The 18,711-nt window shown below is 38.1% G+C and overlaps 1 protein-coding gene across 1 annotated transcript in view; it reads left to right on the top strand.

Annotated features, from left to right (window-relative positions):
- CUBN (cubilin) overlaps nt 1–18,711 on the top strand; it is a 304,926-nt gene that overhangs the window by 235,827 nt on the left and 50,388 nt on the right. Inside the window, exons 55-57 of the mRNA XM_054503528.2 lie at nt 3,903–4,059; nt 5,924–6,073; nt 17,423–17,623. Coding sequence (XP_054359503.2) covers nt 3,903–4,059; nt 5,924–6,073; nt 17,423–17,623 — 508 coding nt within the window. The remainder of the gene's footprint in view (nt 1–3,902; nt 4,060–5,923; nt 6,074–17,422; nt 17,624–18,711) is intronic.

The raw sequence follows: 18,711 nt of genomic DNA, 5'->3' as shown, positions 1-18,711 counted from the left end.
AGAATGGTTTTTTCAACAAATGGTACTACAGCAATTGAACATCCACAGGCAAAAAATATGAATCTCAACCTAAACCTCATATTTTGTAGAAAACCTCACTCAAAATAGATGATAGACGGAAAAGTAAAATATAAAACTTCTAGAGAAAAAAATGTAGCAGATGTCTTCAGGACCTGGAGATAGGCAAAGAGGTCTTAGATGAAACAGCAAAAGAATGATTCATAAGAGAAAAAAGAAAATGATAAATTTTACCTCATTTAAATTAAAAATCTTATGCCATGTGAAATATTTTCATCCAGTGTGTAGCCGGTCTGTTCATTTTCTTCACATAGGCAATGTACTACTATGTAAAATATATAAAGAACTCTCAAACTCAGGAGTAAAATACAAACAATTCTATTAGAATATGGGAAAAAGACATGGGCAGATATTCCACCAAAGAGACTATACAGATGATAAATACCAGAAAAGATGTTCAACATCATTAACTTCTGGAGAAGTATGAATTAAAACCACAGTGAGCTATCACTACACACCTATTCGAAGACCAATATTTACCAATTGCACTCTGGGCATTTATCCAAGAGAAATGAAAACTGTGTTTACACAAAAACTTGTTTACGAATCTATATAAATAGCACCTTTATTTGTAATAGTTGAAACCAACACTAAGGCCTTTCAACAGGTGAATGGTTAAACAAATTGTGGTACTTGCTTACCGTGGAATATAACTCCTGAATGAAAACAAACTATTCATAGATTAACAATCTGGACAAATCACTGAGGGATTATGCCAAGTGAAAAAAGGCAACCTCCAAAGGTTACATACTCTGCTGTTCCATTTATATAATATTTTGAAATGATAGTGTTTTAGAAATGGAAAACAGAGAGCCAGAGATTAGAGAGAAGGCAATGTAGGAGTAAATTGTGTGTGATTATAAATAACAAGAGCAACCTAGGGATTCCTGTGGTATTGGAATTTCAGTATCTTGAATGCAATTGTGTACAACTTGTATATAACTTAATACACACACACACACACACACGAGTTCAAGTAAAACTAGGAAACTGAGTAAAATTGGTGAGTTATATCAATGCCAGTAACCTGGTTGTGATAGTATACTACAGTTTTGCAAGATGTCAGTATTGGAGGAACTCAGAAATGTGTACAAGGAATTTCTCCATATTATATCTTACAAATCTATGTGAATCTGCAATTATGTCAGTAAACATTTGTTTAAAAAAATAGTTGAATGATAAAATACAACCTACAACCTGACTGAATTGTATGGAACACTAAGAAAAATCAGAAAGTTTTTGACCTGATGACAATTAAGTAACATTTTGTAGGTTCAATATAATTTTGATGAGTCCTCTGTCATATAGCCAATGAAATGAGTTCTTGATAGGCAAGGCAGAAATGAATATTGAATAACTCTTTACCATCGTCATCACCATTATCATCATTATTATTAAACTTATGTTCCTAGGCCAAAAGGTAGAGATGTCAGATCTATAATTAATGACTTCAGAAAAGCATAAGCACTTAAGCATTCTTGGATTCCTTCATTAAAGAACTTGAGGCTCTTTACTAAGTTTTAGCCCTTCTTACTTTGCCTGTTTAGTAATGTTTGTAAAAATATAGTATATGGCCCAGGCATGGTGGCTTATGCCTGTAATCCCAGCACTTTTGGAGGCCAAGGCAGGCAGACCACTTGAGTCCAGGAGTTTGAGACCAGCCTGGGCAACACGGTAAAACCCCATCTCTACAAAAAAATACAAAAAACTAGCCAGACATGGTTACATGCACCTGTAGTCCCAGCTACTTGGGAGGCTGAGGTGGGAAGATCACCTGAGTCCAGAAGGTCGAGGCTGCAGTGAGCTGTGATTGTGCCACTGTGCTCCAGCCTGAGTGAGAGTGAGACCCCGTCTCAAAAAATATATATATATAAAATATATATACAGATTATCTATTAATAAATTGTGTTTATAATTTTATGAAATGTGGATAAAAAACTGCCATATACTGTTTCCTTGGATAGATTATTAGGGGGAAATCTAATTAGAGGTCATTAAGTAAAATTGAGTTGTGCATTTTTTTCCTGACATTTTTATTGATCTTAGGCATTTGGCAGAATATCTGCAATTTTGTTCTCAGTAGGTCCAGCGCCAGGAACCTCCCTTATCTAATAAATGGCTAATATAATTTGTCTTCAGTAGGTTGACTAGCAGCTGGATACCCAGTGCTTAAAAATCAATTGAAACGATATGGCTTTAAAGAGCTGAGAATTATTAAACCAATGCTATGAATCAGTGCTATTTCACATCTCTTCCTATGGACTGATTTCCCAATAGAAATGTTTTTAATGACTTGGTGTTTTATTGCTCTGAGTGAGGAATATCCTTGAAAAAAGATGTATTTGGAATGAGTAATTTTGTATCATTCCATGTGAAAAAAATGTTGAATAGTCAAGTAAGATTAATACACACCCAATTACATCCTTGACTGAGATAATTCTCTGTTGGGAGAGAGGTTGTCTTGTGCACTGTAGGATGGTTAGGAATAGTCCTGGCCCCTGCCCACTAGATACTACCCATCACACCAAATGTGACAATAGAAAAATGACTCCAAACCTTGCCAGAGGTCCCTGCTCCTAGTTGAGACCTCTGAACTAGGATGAGCTTCTCTGGTTAATATGTTTAATGTTTTTTTTTCCCCAAGTTATGTATATTCATTACCTAATATGCATACTTTCCTTGAGTGACTCAATATTGTAGATAACCATGATCTCTCAACTGAACTAGGGCAAAACCTACCTGACTGTTTTCCGGCATCCCTTCTGACTCCTATTTTCCAAATTGTAATGTTTTCCAAAAACCAAGCTGCCTGGTGTCTCCTTGCTGTATTCAGGACAGTGGACCGAGTCTCTAACGTGTCCTGCAGCCCCTTCTGCAGCCTTCCTCACCCCTTCCTCCTTGGTTTTCTCTCTGTTCTCTGAACTAGCTGTGGCCCTTCCTGCAATCAGGGTTCCCTTGGCACAGGCTCACTTCTCCCAATTAGGTAAAGCCACCAATTATATATTCTCAACAGCCCCATCATAATGCCTTGTTTATAGCTGGAATTTTGCATGTAAATTTATGATTCTGTGATTCATGTCTCTGTTTTTCCCTGGACTGATAAGAATTGGTTTGATTTGGAATTTTGGTGCTCACCATTTATTTCCCAGCAACTGTTTTTTTGCATGAGTATATAAATTCAGTCATTCGAGGTGGCCAGACCAATTAAGTGACAGCCTAGGTCTACTTGGAAGTTGCCAACCGAATCTTTGGTGAATAGCACACACTGACTGGATGTCAGCTTTTCATCAAAATGGACCCTACAATTCCACACAGCCAAGAAGTGTTCTGATTTATTCCAGTTCATGCTGATTATACGTATACTTGGAATTCATGCTCGCTTTCTTCATGCACCACAATGTGCCTCTTGCTTGCTGGTGTTGTCCAGCTGCGACCACAATTTGCTATCTTCCCAGGAGCAGGGCTGAGTTCCACCTGGCTGCTCCGTCTCCCTCAGCACCCGGGAAGCTCAGCTAGGTCAGGGCAACTAGAAGTTATGAGGAAACCGAACAGTGATCCAGGAAGCTGTATTTTTAAAAAATCATCACCCAGCTATGCAAAAAGGAACGCCATCTCCTTAGAGAACTCAAGAATGGGACATGCTATTTTAAAAGCAGCTTTAAAAAAATTATCCTCAAAAGAAAATACTACAGATTTGTCCGTGTTTTGTTTACTCTTATGCTTAGTTCTGTATACGTGTGAGTGCCATTATTCTGAAACCTAAGTGCCTTAAAATATTGATGGGAAACCGTTGAGCATTAAAGTTCTGTGTATGTCCCTGCTAGGTGTGGGCAGGAACTGAGGAGGTCGACAAAGCCCTGCTAGCCACCGGCTGTGGGAACGTGGCTCCGGGTCCCGTTATCACACCAAGTAACACATTCACTGCCGTCTTCCAGTCTCAGGAGGCGCCAGCTCAGGGCTTCTCCGCGTCCTTTGTTAGCCGTAAGTAGCCCTAAGAACCAAACCCAGAGGTCTTTGAGGGAGTGTGGTTGTCACAGGCAGGCAGGGTTGGCTAAACCTGGGGGTCTAGGGGAGGAGCATGGGGGTCTACGGGGAGGATGAGTCACCTAATCCCGAGAAGACACCTTTCTTCCAAATAGCAGCGAGAACAGAACTGAATTGAGAAGTGATATAAAAGCCATGCGGGGCACTAGCCAATGTCTAGAAATAAGCCTGGCACCCAGAGTGGGCTGATATCGGGCAGAAGCGCAGGTGGCTAGTTCGTTAGCAAACAACCAGTGTGGCTGGCCTGTGGCACCTTGACCACAAAATCCCTTGGGGGGCTTGAAACACATGCAGATTCCTGAGCCTCACTCCAGGCCCGTCTGAATTCAGAATTTCCATGAGCGAGGTCTTTCATGTTTTTTTTTTTTGAGACGGAGTCTCACTCTGTTGCCAGGCTGGAGTGCAGTGGTGCAATCTCGGCTCACTGCAACCTCTACCTCCTGGGTTCATGCCATTCTCCTGCAACGTCCACCTCCTGGGTTCAAGCTATTCTCCTGCCTTAGCCTGCTGAGTAGCTGGGACTACAGGCGTGCGCCACCATGCCCAGCTAATTTTTTTTTTTTTTTTGTATTTTTAGTAGAGACGGGGTTTCACCATGTTGGCCAGGATGGTCTCGATCTCTTGACCTCATGAACCGCCCGCCTCGGCCTCCCAAAGTGCTGGCATAAGCCACCGTGCCCGGCCGGTCTTGCATGTTTTAACTGTCATCCAGAGGGTTCTCATGCTCAGCCAACTTTGGGAGCCAGTTTCTTTGGGAATGTTCTTTCCTAATTTTGATTAGGAAGGATGGATCTCCTTTTCTAGCTACTGTACACTATTAGATTCTTGGGAAATGTAGCAGTATTCAAGTCAGAGAAGCAATGGTGTGTGCCTGTTGGCTGAGTTAAATCAAGTGTAGCCACTCATGGCAAACCACTGTTTAGGGAAAAGTTTGAGGAAAGGAATTAGAGGAAGTAATACAATAGACAGGTTTTTCAGACTGAATCAGAGAGTGCTGGAAAGGAATTAGAGGAAGTAATACAATAGACAGGTTTTTCAGACTGAATCAGAGAGTGCTGGAAAGGAAGTACTGAACGGCAACCCCAGACCAAATCTTAGGTCTGCATGTGGTCCACTGTGTAATTGTACACGTGTGTACTTCTGTGTGTTTTAATGTCAATTTAAAAGGGTAGAGATATTTTCATGCTTGGTAGATCAGAGAGTGAAGTGGATTAACTAGTCAATGGTTATATGAAAACAAATCATTTTAGTGGTGAAAAGATATTTCTTTTTGTTTCAAAAAACAGGTATGCATGTAAGAATTTGATAAGAGTTGGGATTAATAAATCCAGCTAGTTTTAAAAAGCAACCATTGTTTTGGCTAGATTACAATGGTAATGAAAATAGCAGTTTTCTAATAATAAGACATTTTAAAAACATTAATTGTGTAAAGTACTAATCAGGTGCAAATTATTTTTCATCCATTTTATTTCTTTATCTACATGAACCATATTCGATCTTTGCTCATTTGTCCTTTCTTAATATCTTAATATTAAGGGATTTGCAGTAGATTTGTGGTAATATTTTGAGGACTCAGTCCATAAAACTCTGCAGCATTTTCTAAAAATATATAATGTTCTTATTATGCACATATGTATGTTTTTAAATCAGAGCTTTATTCTCTTCGTTCTTGATTCTTCCATTTGGAATATCTCAGGGAACTATGTCTATAGATAATTTAGGAAAATGCCCCTTTCCTTCACTGACAAAATAGATACATGAGAAAAAAGTGGTCTGATGATGACTTTTTGTTCCCACATAGGATGTGGAAGTAATTTCACTGGCCCTTCAGGTTACATCATTTCTCCAAATTACCCAAAACAATATGACAACAACATGAATTGTGCCTATGTCATAGAGGCTAATCCTCTGTCAGTGGTCCTCTTGACTTTTGTGTCCTTCCACTTAGAAGGTAAGTTTATTCTTTTCAAAAAATTACGTTTAGTTGACAAACAAAAATTGTATATTTATGGTGTACAACATGTTTTGACATATGTACATGTTGTAGAGTGGCTAAATCCAGTTAATTAACATGTCCACTCACTCACATATGTACCACTTTTTGTGGGGAGAGCATTTAAAATCTCTCTTAGCAATTTTTAAGTATTCGGCAAGTAATCAAGTATTTCAGGTATTCAACCTTGTTATTAGCTATTGGCACCATGTTGTACAGCAGGTCTCCTGAACTTATTCCTCCTAGCTGAAATTTTGTATCCTGTGACCAGCATATCCTAAATCTCCACTCCCACATACCCTACCAGCCTCTGATAACCAACATTCTACTCTCTGCTTCTATGAGTTCAACATTTTTAGAGTCCACATGCGAGTGAGATCATGCAATATTTGCCTTTCTGTGTGTAGCTTATTTCACTTAGCGTAATGTCCTCCAGGTTCATCCATGTTGTCACGAATGACAAGATTTTATTCTTTTGTAAGGCCAAAGAGTATTCCATTGTGAATATCTACCACATTTTCTTTATCCATTCATTCACTGATGGACACTCAGGTCCATTCCATGTCTTGGCCATTATGAATCATGCTGCAATGAACACGACAGTACAGATAATCTCTTGGACATGCTGATTTGATTTCCTTTGGATCTATGCCCAGAAGTGAACTTGCTGGATCATATGGTAGTTCTATTTTTAATGTTTTGGGAAACTGCCATGCATTTTTCCATAACGGCTGCACTAATTTACATTCCCATCAAGAGTGTACAAGGAAGAGTTCCCTTTTCTCCACATCCTTGCCAAAACTTATCTCTTGTCTTTTGGTAATAGCCTTGGAAGATAAGTTTATTCTTAAGTAAACTCTAATTGGTCCTTCAGAAATGAATGAGGAGTAAGTAGAGGCAGAAGTCTAAAACTCATCATTTAAAGAAAATATTGAAAATATGTTACAGAGTAGATTTAATGTAAACGTGATTAAAATTTCATCCAATTTTTAAAGAATACAAGTATTATTCTATGTATTCCATCTAGATGTAAAACAATAGTGAAAGAACTTTAACAACACAAATATTGCATAAATTGCTTAAAGAAAATAAGTCTGAAACGTTTCATGTTAACATAGTTTTTAATTAATCCACTTGCATTTCAAGTTTATACACATACATGTGCACACGCACACCCACATTCATGCACACACCATTAACCAAACCAGTGAGAGAAACTGTCTTATTGAGTCAACACAGGTGTTCGACAAATATTGAATGAGTGAGTAAATTAAAATTAATATAGGCCGGGCGCAGTGGCTCATGCCTGTAATCCCAGCACTTTGGGAGGCCAAGGTGGGCAGATCACCTGAGGTCGGGATTTCGAAACCAGCCTGACCAACATGGAGAAACCCTGTCCCTACTAAAAATACAAAATTAGCCAGGTGTGGTGGCACATCAGCTACTCGGGAGGCTGAGGCAGGAGAATCGCTTGAACCCAGGAGGCAGAAGTTGCAGTGAGCCAAGATCACGCCATTTCACCCCAGCCTGGCCAGCAAGAGCGAAACTCTGTCTCAAAAAATAATAATAATAATATATGTGCCCTGCTTTTAGTAAATACTACCATTGGGTGTTCTTTCTTCTGCTCCATCTCGGTCATCTTCATCTTCTCAGTCCTGACTCTTCAGTGCCTGACTTCCTGGCCACAAGTGCCCGCTGTGTTCATTCTCCCACTCTAGGGAATGGGCCGTTGGCAGAGGGAGCAGTAGAGATGCCAATTTGGGCTGGGCTTTGACTGACAATAGACACAACTTGGTGTTTAATGGAGGCTTTGACACAGTGGAAAGGAAATTCCTTCAAATAGACGGATATTTTCAACCACTCATAACCATATTAATTTTCTTTTTACGTATCAGCTTTCTATTTCTAAACCACAATTTATCTGCAGATTTGTCAAGCTACCTCGGTATATTCGAAGTTTCTTACTCTTGGGTTAGTCTCTCATGGCAGTGAAAAGTTACACTTTGCAAAATGTTCTATAGCATTCAACATCTGGGAAATGTGTGGTTTATAAAAATGACATGTCAGAACTCATAAATGGATAAATTTAACAAAGCTTGTCTCATTTAATCCTTTTTCCTATGACCTCACTACCTTTTCATACATCTCTGCAGTTGTAATTTTTAGCACATGTGTTTGCTTAAAACAATGCCAAGTGTAAATCAATGTATGTCACTGTAAAAACGGAATATAAAGTAAAGTGTCATCTTTTCAGCATTTGCTAGCACAAAATCCCAGTACCATAAAAAGATGCCCATGATATATGAAGGCTTGAGGGAGGGTAAAATATTTTGTATAAGATGATCCAATTTTCTTTTTAAAATAACATGTTTGTGAATAAAATCTATAAGGCTATTAACCAGTACATTAAGAGTTGTCACCACTGTGTGATAGATTTATTCGAGATGCTTATTTTCTTCTTTATGACTTTTATGTTATTTTTATAATTAGGACAATTATTTTAATAGCAGGGGAACAACATGTGGCTTGGATTTTGTGTTTGTGGTCATTAAGTTAAATAAACAGTGCATCTCACAAGACCATATCATTCAGACTAAGAAAGGAGACTCTAGTAATTGTACTATAAAGCCACAGAAAGCACTGCTGATACCAGTGGTATATGTATTATTATAAGAGACTATATAGTGACCTGAGACAGCTCCCTGAGTTCAGTTGATCAGGTGAGATAAAGGGGAGCAACTCTGGAATATCTCAGTGTAGTACAGGGAAAGTGAGCACAGCATTTAGGATGGATCTTAATGCCAGTTCAGCCACTTACTGCTATTGAAGTGGCTTTGTGCAAATTACTTCACTTTTATTTCTGATACTTACTTATATATATAGCACTTTGCTATATGTGTGTGTGTGTCTAATATATATATGTATATATGTATAATAGTAGTTCTGAAAGTCAGATAATGTTAGATTGATTTCTGCTTCCGCTAATGGAATCAGTCTTCACTCAGTTGAAGACTGATTCTTTTCTAAGATGATATCCTTATGACAATGCCTTCGTCATTTCCAGTGTTTAAGTGTTCAGCATTTTCAAACTGCTGCCTGAGTAATTTCTGGCTACAGATTCATCGAATTATGATGATTCCCCAAAACGGTGACATTAATCAAATTTATTTTATAATTAGGTCCTTATCCTTAACCATATCAATGCTGACATTTATTGAATACCGTCACCAAGCTAGGGATTCTCTAGCTACAGTAAAAGTAACCTTTCACCAGCCCTTCTAAAGCGAACCTGAGGGATTCACGTGCAATATATCGTGATGAAACTGAGAATTGCTCTCAAGGAAGGTCATAGCTTTATTGAAGGAGCCTTGGCCTTTCTAGCTGCTATAGGCACTTGGAACTGTTTCTGAGAGACTCTGTTCAAATGGCTAAGCATTTCTGAGCCCAGGATCCCAGCAGAGCCAGTGTTGACTTAGGTGGTGATGAAGGTTCTAGATCTGTCATCTTGGTGGGCCATTAGCACAGAAGGTGGGACTGGCAAGGAAAAGATGTGGTATCCCAGACTACAAAATACTGTGAGGAAACATACTTGTCCCTATATGGCGTCTACTAAACATTGACAACTGCTTAGGGAAGGTTTTACTATGAAGGGAAAAATACAGATTGTTGAACCACACGCAACTCTTAGGTTACAAAGGCTCAGTGACCTACTTTCTGCTTACCACAAAGTAAGTTGCTCCAAGTTTAATGTTGGTCTAAATTTCTCTAACTTTCTCATTATTTTTACATTTCCAATACTAGACATTCCATGAACTACAGACCATTGATGTTTGTCCTCATTTTGGAATCTGGTATTATTAAGTAACTGCTTATTTTATTTTCCCAAATATTAAACAGTCCAAAATTTTGTGTTCTCATTATTCATGTGGCCAACTAGATGCCCTCAATCTGCTACAAAAAAGAAAAAAATTATAGATCCAGTTTTCTTACTTCATAGATAAAGAACTTCATGAGGCAAAATGAAGCAAGCCAGTGCCTTCTAAACCTTGATTATTCTTTCATTAAAATTGGATAGTAGGCCGGGCATGGTGGCTCACGCCTGTAATCCCAGCACTTTGGGAGGCCGAGGTGGGAGGATCACGAGGTCAGGGGGTCGAGAACATCCTGGCTAACACGGTGAAACCCCGTCTCTACTAAACAAAATACAAAAAATTAGCCAGGCATGGTGGCGGGCGCCTGTAGTCCCAGCTACTTGGGAAGCTGAGGCAGGAGAATGGCGTGAACCTGGGAGGCGGAGCTTGCAGTGAGCCAAGATTGCATCACTGCCCTCCGGCCTGGACAACAGAGCAAGACTCTGTCTCAAAATAAATAAATAAATAAATAAAATTTTAAAAATAAAAAAAAAATTGGATAGTAACATTAATTCACCTTGGTGATAATGAGGAATTTAGAAATTCTCAATTTAAAAATTCTACATGCAGTAAACTGTAAACTCAGTGTTTCTCAGATCTAGTAATTCTTGACAAGCATTGGAGGGTGGAGCAGCACTTAGCTCATGAGATGGAAGCACCAAAGGGACAAATGACTTTGCTTGTTGTCCTCTAGAGATGGCTTCAAAGCCCCAACAGAAGTGGGCCCAGATTCACACCTAATATTTGACTAAATTCTCTTGGATTAACTGAAGTCCCAGTTTATGGGTTATACCTAATAGAAAGCTTAAAGAAAAAAAGTAAAAAAAAAATTTACTGTTAGATTTTTCTTTTTGACTTTTTTTCGCCATCAAGAAGCACAATAAATGAGCTTTGTCAGTTTTCTTTATTTCCTTCTATTTAAATTTTTTAAAAACTGATATTGCTCAACTACTGTTTCTTCTCTTTGCTTTCTCAGTTGTTTCTAAAGAACTCAGAATGTGGTCGCATTCCACATTACTTTAGAAAAAAGTGGGCAGTGGTCCTTTTGAAATGTTTCCTATTGATATTTTATTCAATTGGCAAAGCCCTGGAGCAGATGGTGTCGTTTCTGTGAAATCCCTTGTTTGCCTGTGTTACACTCCAATTTGCTTTAATTTGTTTGGCCTTCGTGCACAATGGAACTTAGCTGTGTACTAGTACATGCTTCCTCCTCCTCTGAAGCATGCCTCCATAGAGAAGACCAGTCTCCCAGCTACTCAGGGTAAAGTTAACAAGACAGATGACAGGTCTCAGTCACTGCTGCCTGGTAATTCGTGTGTCTCTGCCTAGAACCCATTTCTTTCTTCCTTCTTTCCTTCCTTCCTTCCTTCTTCTCTTCCTTCCTTCCTTTCTCTTTCTTTCTTCCTCCTTTCTTTTCCTTTCCTTTCCTTTCCTTTCCTTTCTTTCCTTTTCCTTCCTTCTCTTCTTTTCTTCACAGAGGCTTGCCCTGTTGCCCAGGCTGGACTACAGTGGTGCAATCTCGGCTCACTGCAACCTCTGCTTCTCAGGTTCAGGCAATTCTCGTGGCTCAGCCTCCCAAGTAGCTGGGATTACAGGCACCAGACACCATACCCAGCTAATTATTGCATTTTTACTAGAGATGGGGTTTCACCTTGTTGGCCAGGCTGGTCTCAAACTCCTGACCTCAAGTGATCTGGCTGCCTCAGCCTCCCAAAGTGTTGGCATTACAGGCATGAGCCACTGTGCCTGGCCCCTAGAACCCATTTCTATTTCCTGAAAATACTTGATCTTATCTACAACATGGAAATATCCCAAACAAAGGGTCTTCCCCTCATCTCTAGTCGTCTTTAGTGTCTCTGCCCATGCCCTCCCCCCACTTTGGAGAAAAATTGTGTTCCGACTCTAAATCCCACAAGTTAATTCTATTTGTGGAATTTCTCATCCTTAGTTTTCCTTCAGTTCTCTCATAGTTCTTAGAACTATGATGAAGTTTGGAATTAGACGTTGCCCAGTAATAAATCCCGGAAAAATAGAACAAAAAATTAAATTTTACCGCATGGCATAGAGCCTTGCCCATTTCAAACAATGAATATGTTTTAAACTTTTTAGGAAGGATGGAAAATAGTCATAAAAACAAATAATAGGGGACAGTTTTGCAGCTCAGAGATTTCAGTAGTAAATGTCTGTCAAGTCACTTGTTGAAAATAGAGTTAACAATTACTGAGCTCCCGATCCCATGATGTGGACTCTAGTCCACAGAGAAAGTATTGTTCAATTTCAGGGTGCTTCTCTTCCTCACAAGTTTGCATACGTCTGATCAAATGCTGCCTCTTGGTCATAAACTTTGATATCCATCTTGCTCCTTGAAGAAGTTTTTCCAAACCTCAACTAAGTTTCCTTCTCTCCCTAGAAGACAATCACCCCGATTATGAGAGTTTTGTGTATGTTTTGATTATACATGCAACTGGCTCTTCCAATAATGATGAGAAAGTGTTTAATATAATTATTTCCTGATGCCTTTAGTCTGTCACCAAGCACCTTCTTACTGAAGTATCAGGCTGATATTTTTGATCTAATGCAGTGATGGGATATATAAAACTTTACAATATGATATATGTGTGTAAAGTACTTAATGCCTAGTGACACACATGTCCATTTTCTTGCATATTACTTTGTTCATGTTAATTTTTGATATTTTCTTAGACTTTAGCTAATTTTACCAGCTTCTAATATTATGTACATGTTTGATTTCTTTTGGAGAGAATTTGAAAGGGCATAACATCCTACCTTAAAGAAATTACTACTAGAAAGGATACAAGAATGTTTTAATCCATGAAATAAGTTGCCAGATATTATAACTTCTACATTTTACTGAATTAGGCTTTGAGAAGCAGACTGTCTTACATAATTTGTTTAGTTAGTTGATATTCTATTGCCATCTACAAAAAATCTAAAATCCCTTCTCAACTTCCTCTGCATTTCCCCAACAAACTTCCTTGTTGTTCAATGTAGACATTTAATAAATTGTTGATGAGTTTTGATTATGTCTCGTACCACTGCCATTTCATGAATGAACTTTCTGTATTTCAACTAGTTCCTTTAATCAACTATTTGTCAACATAATCAAGTATAAGTGACACTATACGTTATGTTTCACAGCCTTTTCACTGTTTTCTAAGACAACTGCCACTGTGATCATCTATATCATTAACCCACAACTTAACAACTAACTCTTTAATACTTAACACATGCATAGCAGCCTATTTGATCAAATGTGGGACCAAGATTTCAATCCAGCATCAGCAATTTTTCCCTACATTCTGTGATTTTGGTTTTATAACTTGAAATATTGTTGCTAAATAATTTCTATAACTAATGCACAATTGTTTTACTCTCAAACCCATCTACTTTGAATTTTTTTAAATTCCATTGGAGATTTTGATGTCTTAAAGACAAATACTGAGGTTATAACTAAGGTACATAATTTGGCAATATTCAAACCATGAATCTGAGTTTAATTTATTTCTTTTTTTGTCCTCTTTTTCCACATCATACTGCTTCTAATTACATGAAAAGGCCATTGAAGTTCAGTCTTTCACTCTTTCAACTTATAGATTTGTGCCCAATTAGAAATATTTCTATTCCAGCATTTTCAAAATAAGGGAATTCTTTGAGATTAATTTAAAAATGTATATCTTGAATTGATACCTCAAGATTTCTGCAGGCTGAATAGAAACTTAGCGAAGGAGCTGAATGTATTCTTAAAATGATTTAAGAATGTGTGGTAACTCTTTAATGCACAGATATACTTTTTAAAAGTATTTGTCAAGATTCTTTGAATGGCAAATTATCTTCAAAAGTTAGCTTAGATACAAAGTAGGGTTTATAAGAAGGATACTGGGTGATTTCATCTCATCAAAGGAAGGGCTTCTAGAACAAAGGAAACCAGGGACAAGAATCTGTCAGCATACTCTCTCTTCCCCACTCTTTTTGCTGCTTTCTGCACAACAACTTCTTTTTCCCTTATGGCAGCCTGGCTTCCTTAATGTGTCAGGAAACATGGCTGCAGACATTTTTTAAGTTTAGTATCTTTGGCTCCTACCATTGACTCTTACTCAGTTGCAGTTTGGACACATCTGATTGGCCTGGATTGGGTCTGATGCCATGCCTTGCCATTGATTGACTGGAATTATCAATCAATCAATCAATCAATCAACCGTGGTCAGGATGGTGGGGTTGTATAAACAATAGCAACGGTGACTCTAATCATAAAAATATCTACCATATCTATTAGGAGGTTTTATGGCGCAATTAACAGGAAATGTGATTCAACCTGGTTTAAACACAAAGGAGCAATTCGTTGGTTTTTAATTCTGGAAGGTTTCAAAGTTAGGTGTGCCTCAAATCTCTCAATTCAGCATTTTAATTATGTCATCAAATATTCAACTGTTTCTGTTTTTACTTTGTGTTACTCCAGTGTGAGCCTCATCCTAAGGCTGGCTCCTCTCATTGCTGTAGGGGTGCTGCTCTCACAGTGGGTACTCCTCACCCACATCAGAAAGAGAGATGGCTTCTACCCCGTGGTATGCTAGAGTTGGGTTGCACCATCTTGCAAGAGTCAATTTTGCTCATCTATTCCTATTCTGCATTTAATGACTTGTTGTTAATAGCTTGAAATTGGCTATCGTGGGAGTATTTATATGATAGAAATTGGCAAATGCCACAAATCTCTCAGAGAGTTGGTTGTTATATTTACCAGCATACTACTGCCTCTATTCCAACTTCCAAATGTCAAACAAGGGTGTTGAAATTCACCTTTATTGGATTGGATTGGGTCACACACTCACCTTTGAACCAAGGTCTATGGCCAGGGGACTTGAAATTATAAAGTAAGTGTGCATAATGATTTTGTCAGCATGCTCTTATAGGAAGAGTATTCTAACAGCAAACAGCAAACAGGATGTCTGATTTCAGAGTCCACTGTGCCATAGTATGTGCTTACATAAAATAATATAGTTTTGGTCATTCCCAATGGGGCATTTGTAAGTAAGTAAATTTTGTGTGTTGGGGTAATGTGGATCATTAGATATATTTTCAAGTTAGCATCGCCGTGAAATAAAAGTATTTTGTTCTTGTGGTTTGTAAATGAAAATGGGAAAATATTTCACATTGTTAATCATCAGAGCAATTAAAATTAAATATCACAATGAAGTTTCATTTCACATGCACCAGAATGGCTAAAATTAAAAAGACTGACAATGTCAAATGTTGGCATCCCTGCAGAGCACTGGAAGTCACACACATCCCTGGTGAGAATGTATACTGATGTAACTACTATGAGATATAGTTTGGCAGTTTCTTATAAAATTAAATACATACCTAATTTGGGGGCTAATAATTTCACTCCCAGTTATATACCCAAAGGAACTGAAAGCATATGCCCACACAAAATCTCATACATGAATGTTCATAGCAGCATTATCCATAATAGCCAAAAGGTGGAAATAAACCAAATGTCTGTCAACTGATGAACAGATAAACAAAATATGCTATCGCTATAAAAAGGAATATATTCAGCCATAAAGAGGGATGACATACTGACACATGCTAAACATGGATGGTCCTCAAAAACTTACATTAAGTGAAAGAAGCCAGCCACAAAAGGTCACATATTGCATGATTTTATTTATGTGAAATGTCCAGCATAGACAAATCCATAGAGGCAGAAAGTAGTTTAGTAATTGTGTAGGGTGGGAGACCATATATAGAAAGAATGATACTGGAGTGATTGTTAATGGGCATACCATTTGCCTATGGGCAATGAAAACGTAGAATTGGGAAGAATGTCAGATGCCAAAGATGCTGTGGGAGAGTAAGTCGGCAACACTCGTCTAGGGATCATTTGATAACCTGAAAAAGAATCTTACCTTAGTGCCAGTATCTAACTTCTAAAAACTTATTCTGATGAAATGATGAAAAACTTCCTCAAATATTTGTGTACAGGAATGTTTGTTTCAGCAATATTTTTATTTACAGAAAAGTGGAGAATATAGAATTTCAAGCAATAGGGGATTGATGGAACGTGGGATGGCACATCTATATGTTGGAATTTGATATAGGCATTAATATATTATGTTGGTGCAAAAGTTATTGCGTTTTTGTTTTTTTTCCTTTCCTTTCATAATAATATAATGTTTTATTTTATTTGAGATGGAGTCTTGCTCTGTCGCCCAGGCTGGAGTGAAGTGGCGCAATCTCAGCTCACTGTAACCTCTGCCTTCCAGGTTCAAGCGATTCTGCCTCAGCCTCCTGAGTAGCTGGGACTACAGGCACGCACCACCACATCTGACTAATTTTTGTATTTTTAGTAGAGACAGGGTTTTGCCATGTTGCCCAGACTGGCCTCGAATTCCTGAACTCAGGTGATCCGCCCGCCTCGGCCTCCCAAAGTGCTGGGATTATAGGCATGAGCCACCATGCCTGGCCCTAATATAATGTTTTAGAAGAATATTTAATCACATACAAATGCACGATGGATGTAATTTCATATTGATACAAATTAGATTACCATATGGGTGTCATTTCATATTAATACAAATTAGGTATGATCCAAGTTAATATTTTAACAGTATGTGTTCACCTACAAAAATCACTGGATATGTTGTAGTGGACAAATATATTTTTAATTTCTTGTTTATTTTGTTTTATATTTTTCTTTGGGGGATGGTAGGCTGGTGCATATATTCACATTATAATTAGCAAATGAAACAACAATATATATTTTATAGTCCTTAAACACTAATAGTGTTTGTGTGAACATCTAAAATGGTTGTTCAATGAACATTAAGGAGTTTCTAATGATATCTCCATGATAGGAGTCCCTTATCTGGACATAAGCTTGGAGCAAGTTTTCTCAGTAGCAGCGCTATTGACATGTTGGGCTAGGTAGTTTTTTGTGGGTCCCAGAGGGTCCGGGGTGTAGGGGCTGCCCTGTGTATAGCAGCATCTTCAGCAGCATCCCTGTTCTCCACTCCACTCTACAGTGTGACAGCAAAAATGCCTTCAGATAGTGCCAGGTGTTCTTGGGGAGGCAACACGGTCCCCAGTTTACAGTCACTGAGTTAAAGGAACCATTATCTAAAGAAAGGAAATTCTGAATTGTTTCAAGGTGGAATGTGTCTATTGTGAAGTCCTACCTGTTTTCTCATACCTGTGCTTGTTTTGTAGTTAGAGTAAACATCGTTTCAACAGGAAACTAAGTTAAATATCTCTGGTTTCTCATTTTAATTTTTATAGCAATTGCATTAATCATCATCACATTTTTGTTTTTACGTTTATGGCATTAATTGTTTGTGTTGGTTCTGATCATAATGTGGTTGTTCCATGCCTTTTCCAGCTCGTTCTGCTGTGACGGGAAGCTGTGTCAACGATGGCGTGCACATTATCAGAGGTTACAGCGTCGCCTCCACCCCATTTGCTACTGTGTGTGGGGATGAGATGCCAGCTCCTCTCACCATCGCCGGGCCGGTTCTGCTTAACTTCTACTCCAACGAGCAAATCACAGACTTCGGATTCAAGTTTTCCTATAGGATAATCTGTGAGTAGCCATAATGACAGAGTTTGGAATTTTCTTCTTTTCTGAGTAATGTATACAAGGAGTTTTCACTGTGATTCATACAGCACTAACTTGAAGATTCAGAGAATTTAAGGGACAAAAATTGTCAATGAGGTTCGTGGTTAAAAATATATATATACACATTTTTTCTTAAAAAGAAGAGGACCTTTTTCAGGAACTTTGACTAGAACTACTCTGAAAATCAAATGAAGAATTGACATTTGTTTTGTGATTTAATTTAAATAAATACTACTGCTATTTTTTTGTTTTTCTTACCTTACCCAAGGTTGCCTGTTAGTCCAAATTATCCAGATGCCTGTTTTGTTTCCCCAAGTCATTTTGCTAATACAAAAATTAATATTTTATATATTTAGAAGAAATATAAGAGAATGTCTTTACAATCTGATAGGAAAGACTTTTTTAAAACACTATGCACAAAGCACAAGCCCTAATGGAAAAGACTGATATATTCAATTATGCTATAATTTACAACTTCTCTGCATCAAAGGCAAAGAGAAAAGAGGAGCAACAGACTGGACAGAGGTATTTGTTGCTACCCAGAAAATTCTAAGCTTGCATTTCCCGATCTTGAATAGTCTTTTCCCCTCCTGCCTGGTTAGTTTGCTGACAATATTTATGCACTATCTAATAGACATCTCAGCTACAGTCAAACTGGCACACAAATCTTGTAAAATCTTTCTTGAGTCTGTTTCATCTTTGCTCCACCAAACCCATTGCTAAAGGTAGAAAGTTAAATAGTTTCCCTTGGAATAAATTAGTTTCCATCCCCAGAGAAGACTAAAAACATGTATTTACTTCTGAAAAGGGCCTCCATAATTTGTTCACATTAACTGCTATCTGCATCCTGACTCCCACAGTTTGTAAAGTATGATTACGTATGGCTGTGTAGCTCTGTTGGCTCAAGCAGAATAGAACCACACAATTAACATTTCCTCTCCTGTCGTCTTGTTGAATAAAGAGAAGGATGGATTTGTTTTATTCTTTTGGCACAACTGCTGCTTTGGAGAGGTAAACTCCTGCTTTATATTCTTCTTCTCTTTAATCTCTCA

This window comes from Pongo pygmaeus, chromosome 8 (genome assembly GCF_028885625.2).
Source record: "Pongo pygmaeus isolate AG05252 chromosome 8, NHGRI_mPonPyg2-v2.0_pri, whole genome shotgun sequence".
Classification (NCBI taxonomy): Eukaryota; Metazoa; Chordata; class Mammalia; order Primates; family Hominidae; genus Pongo; species Pongo pygmaeus.
This window is presented reverse-complemented; position numbering and strand designations above follow the sequence as displayed.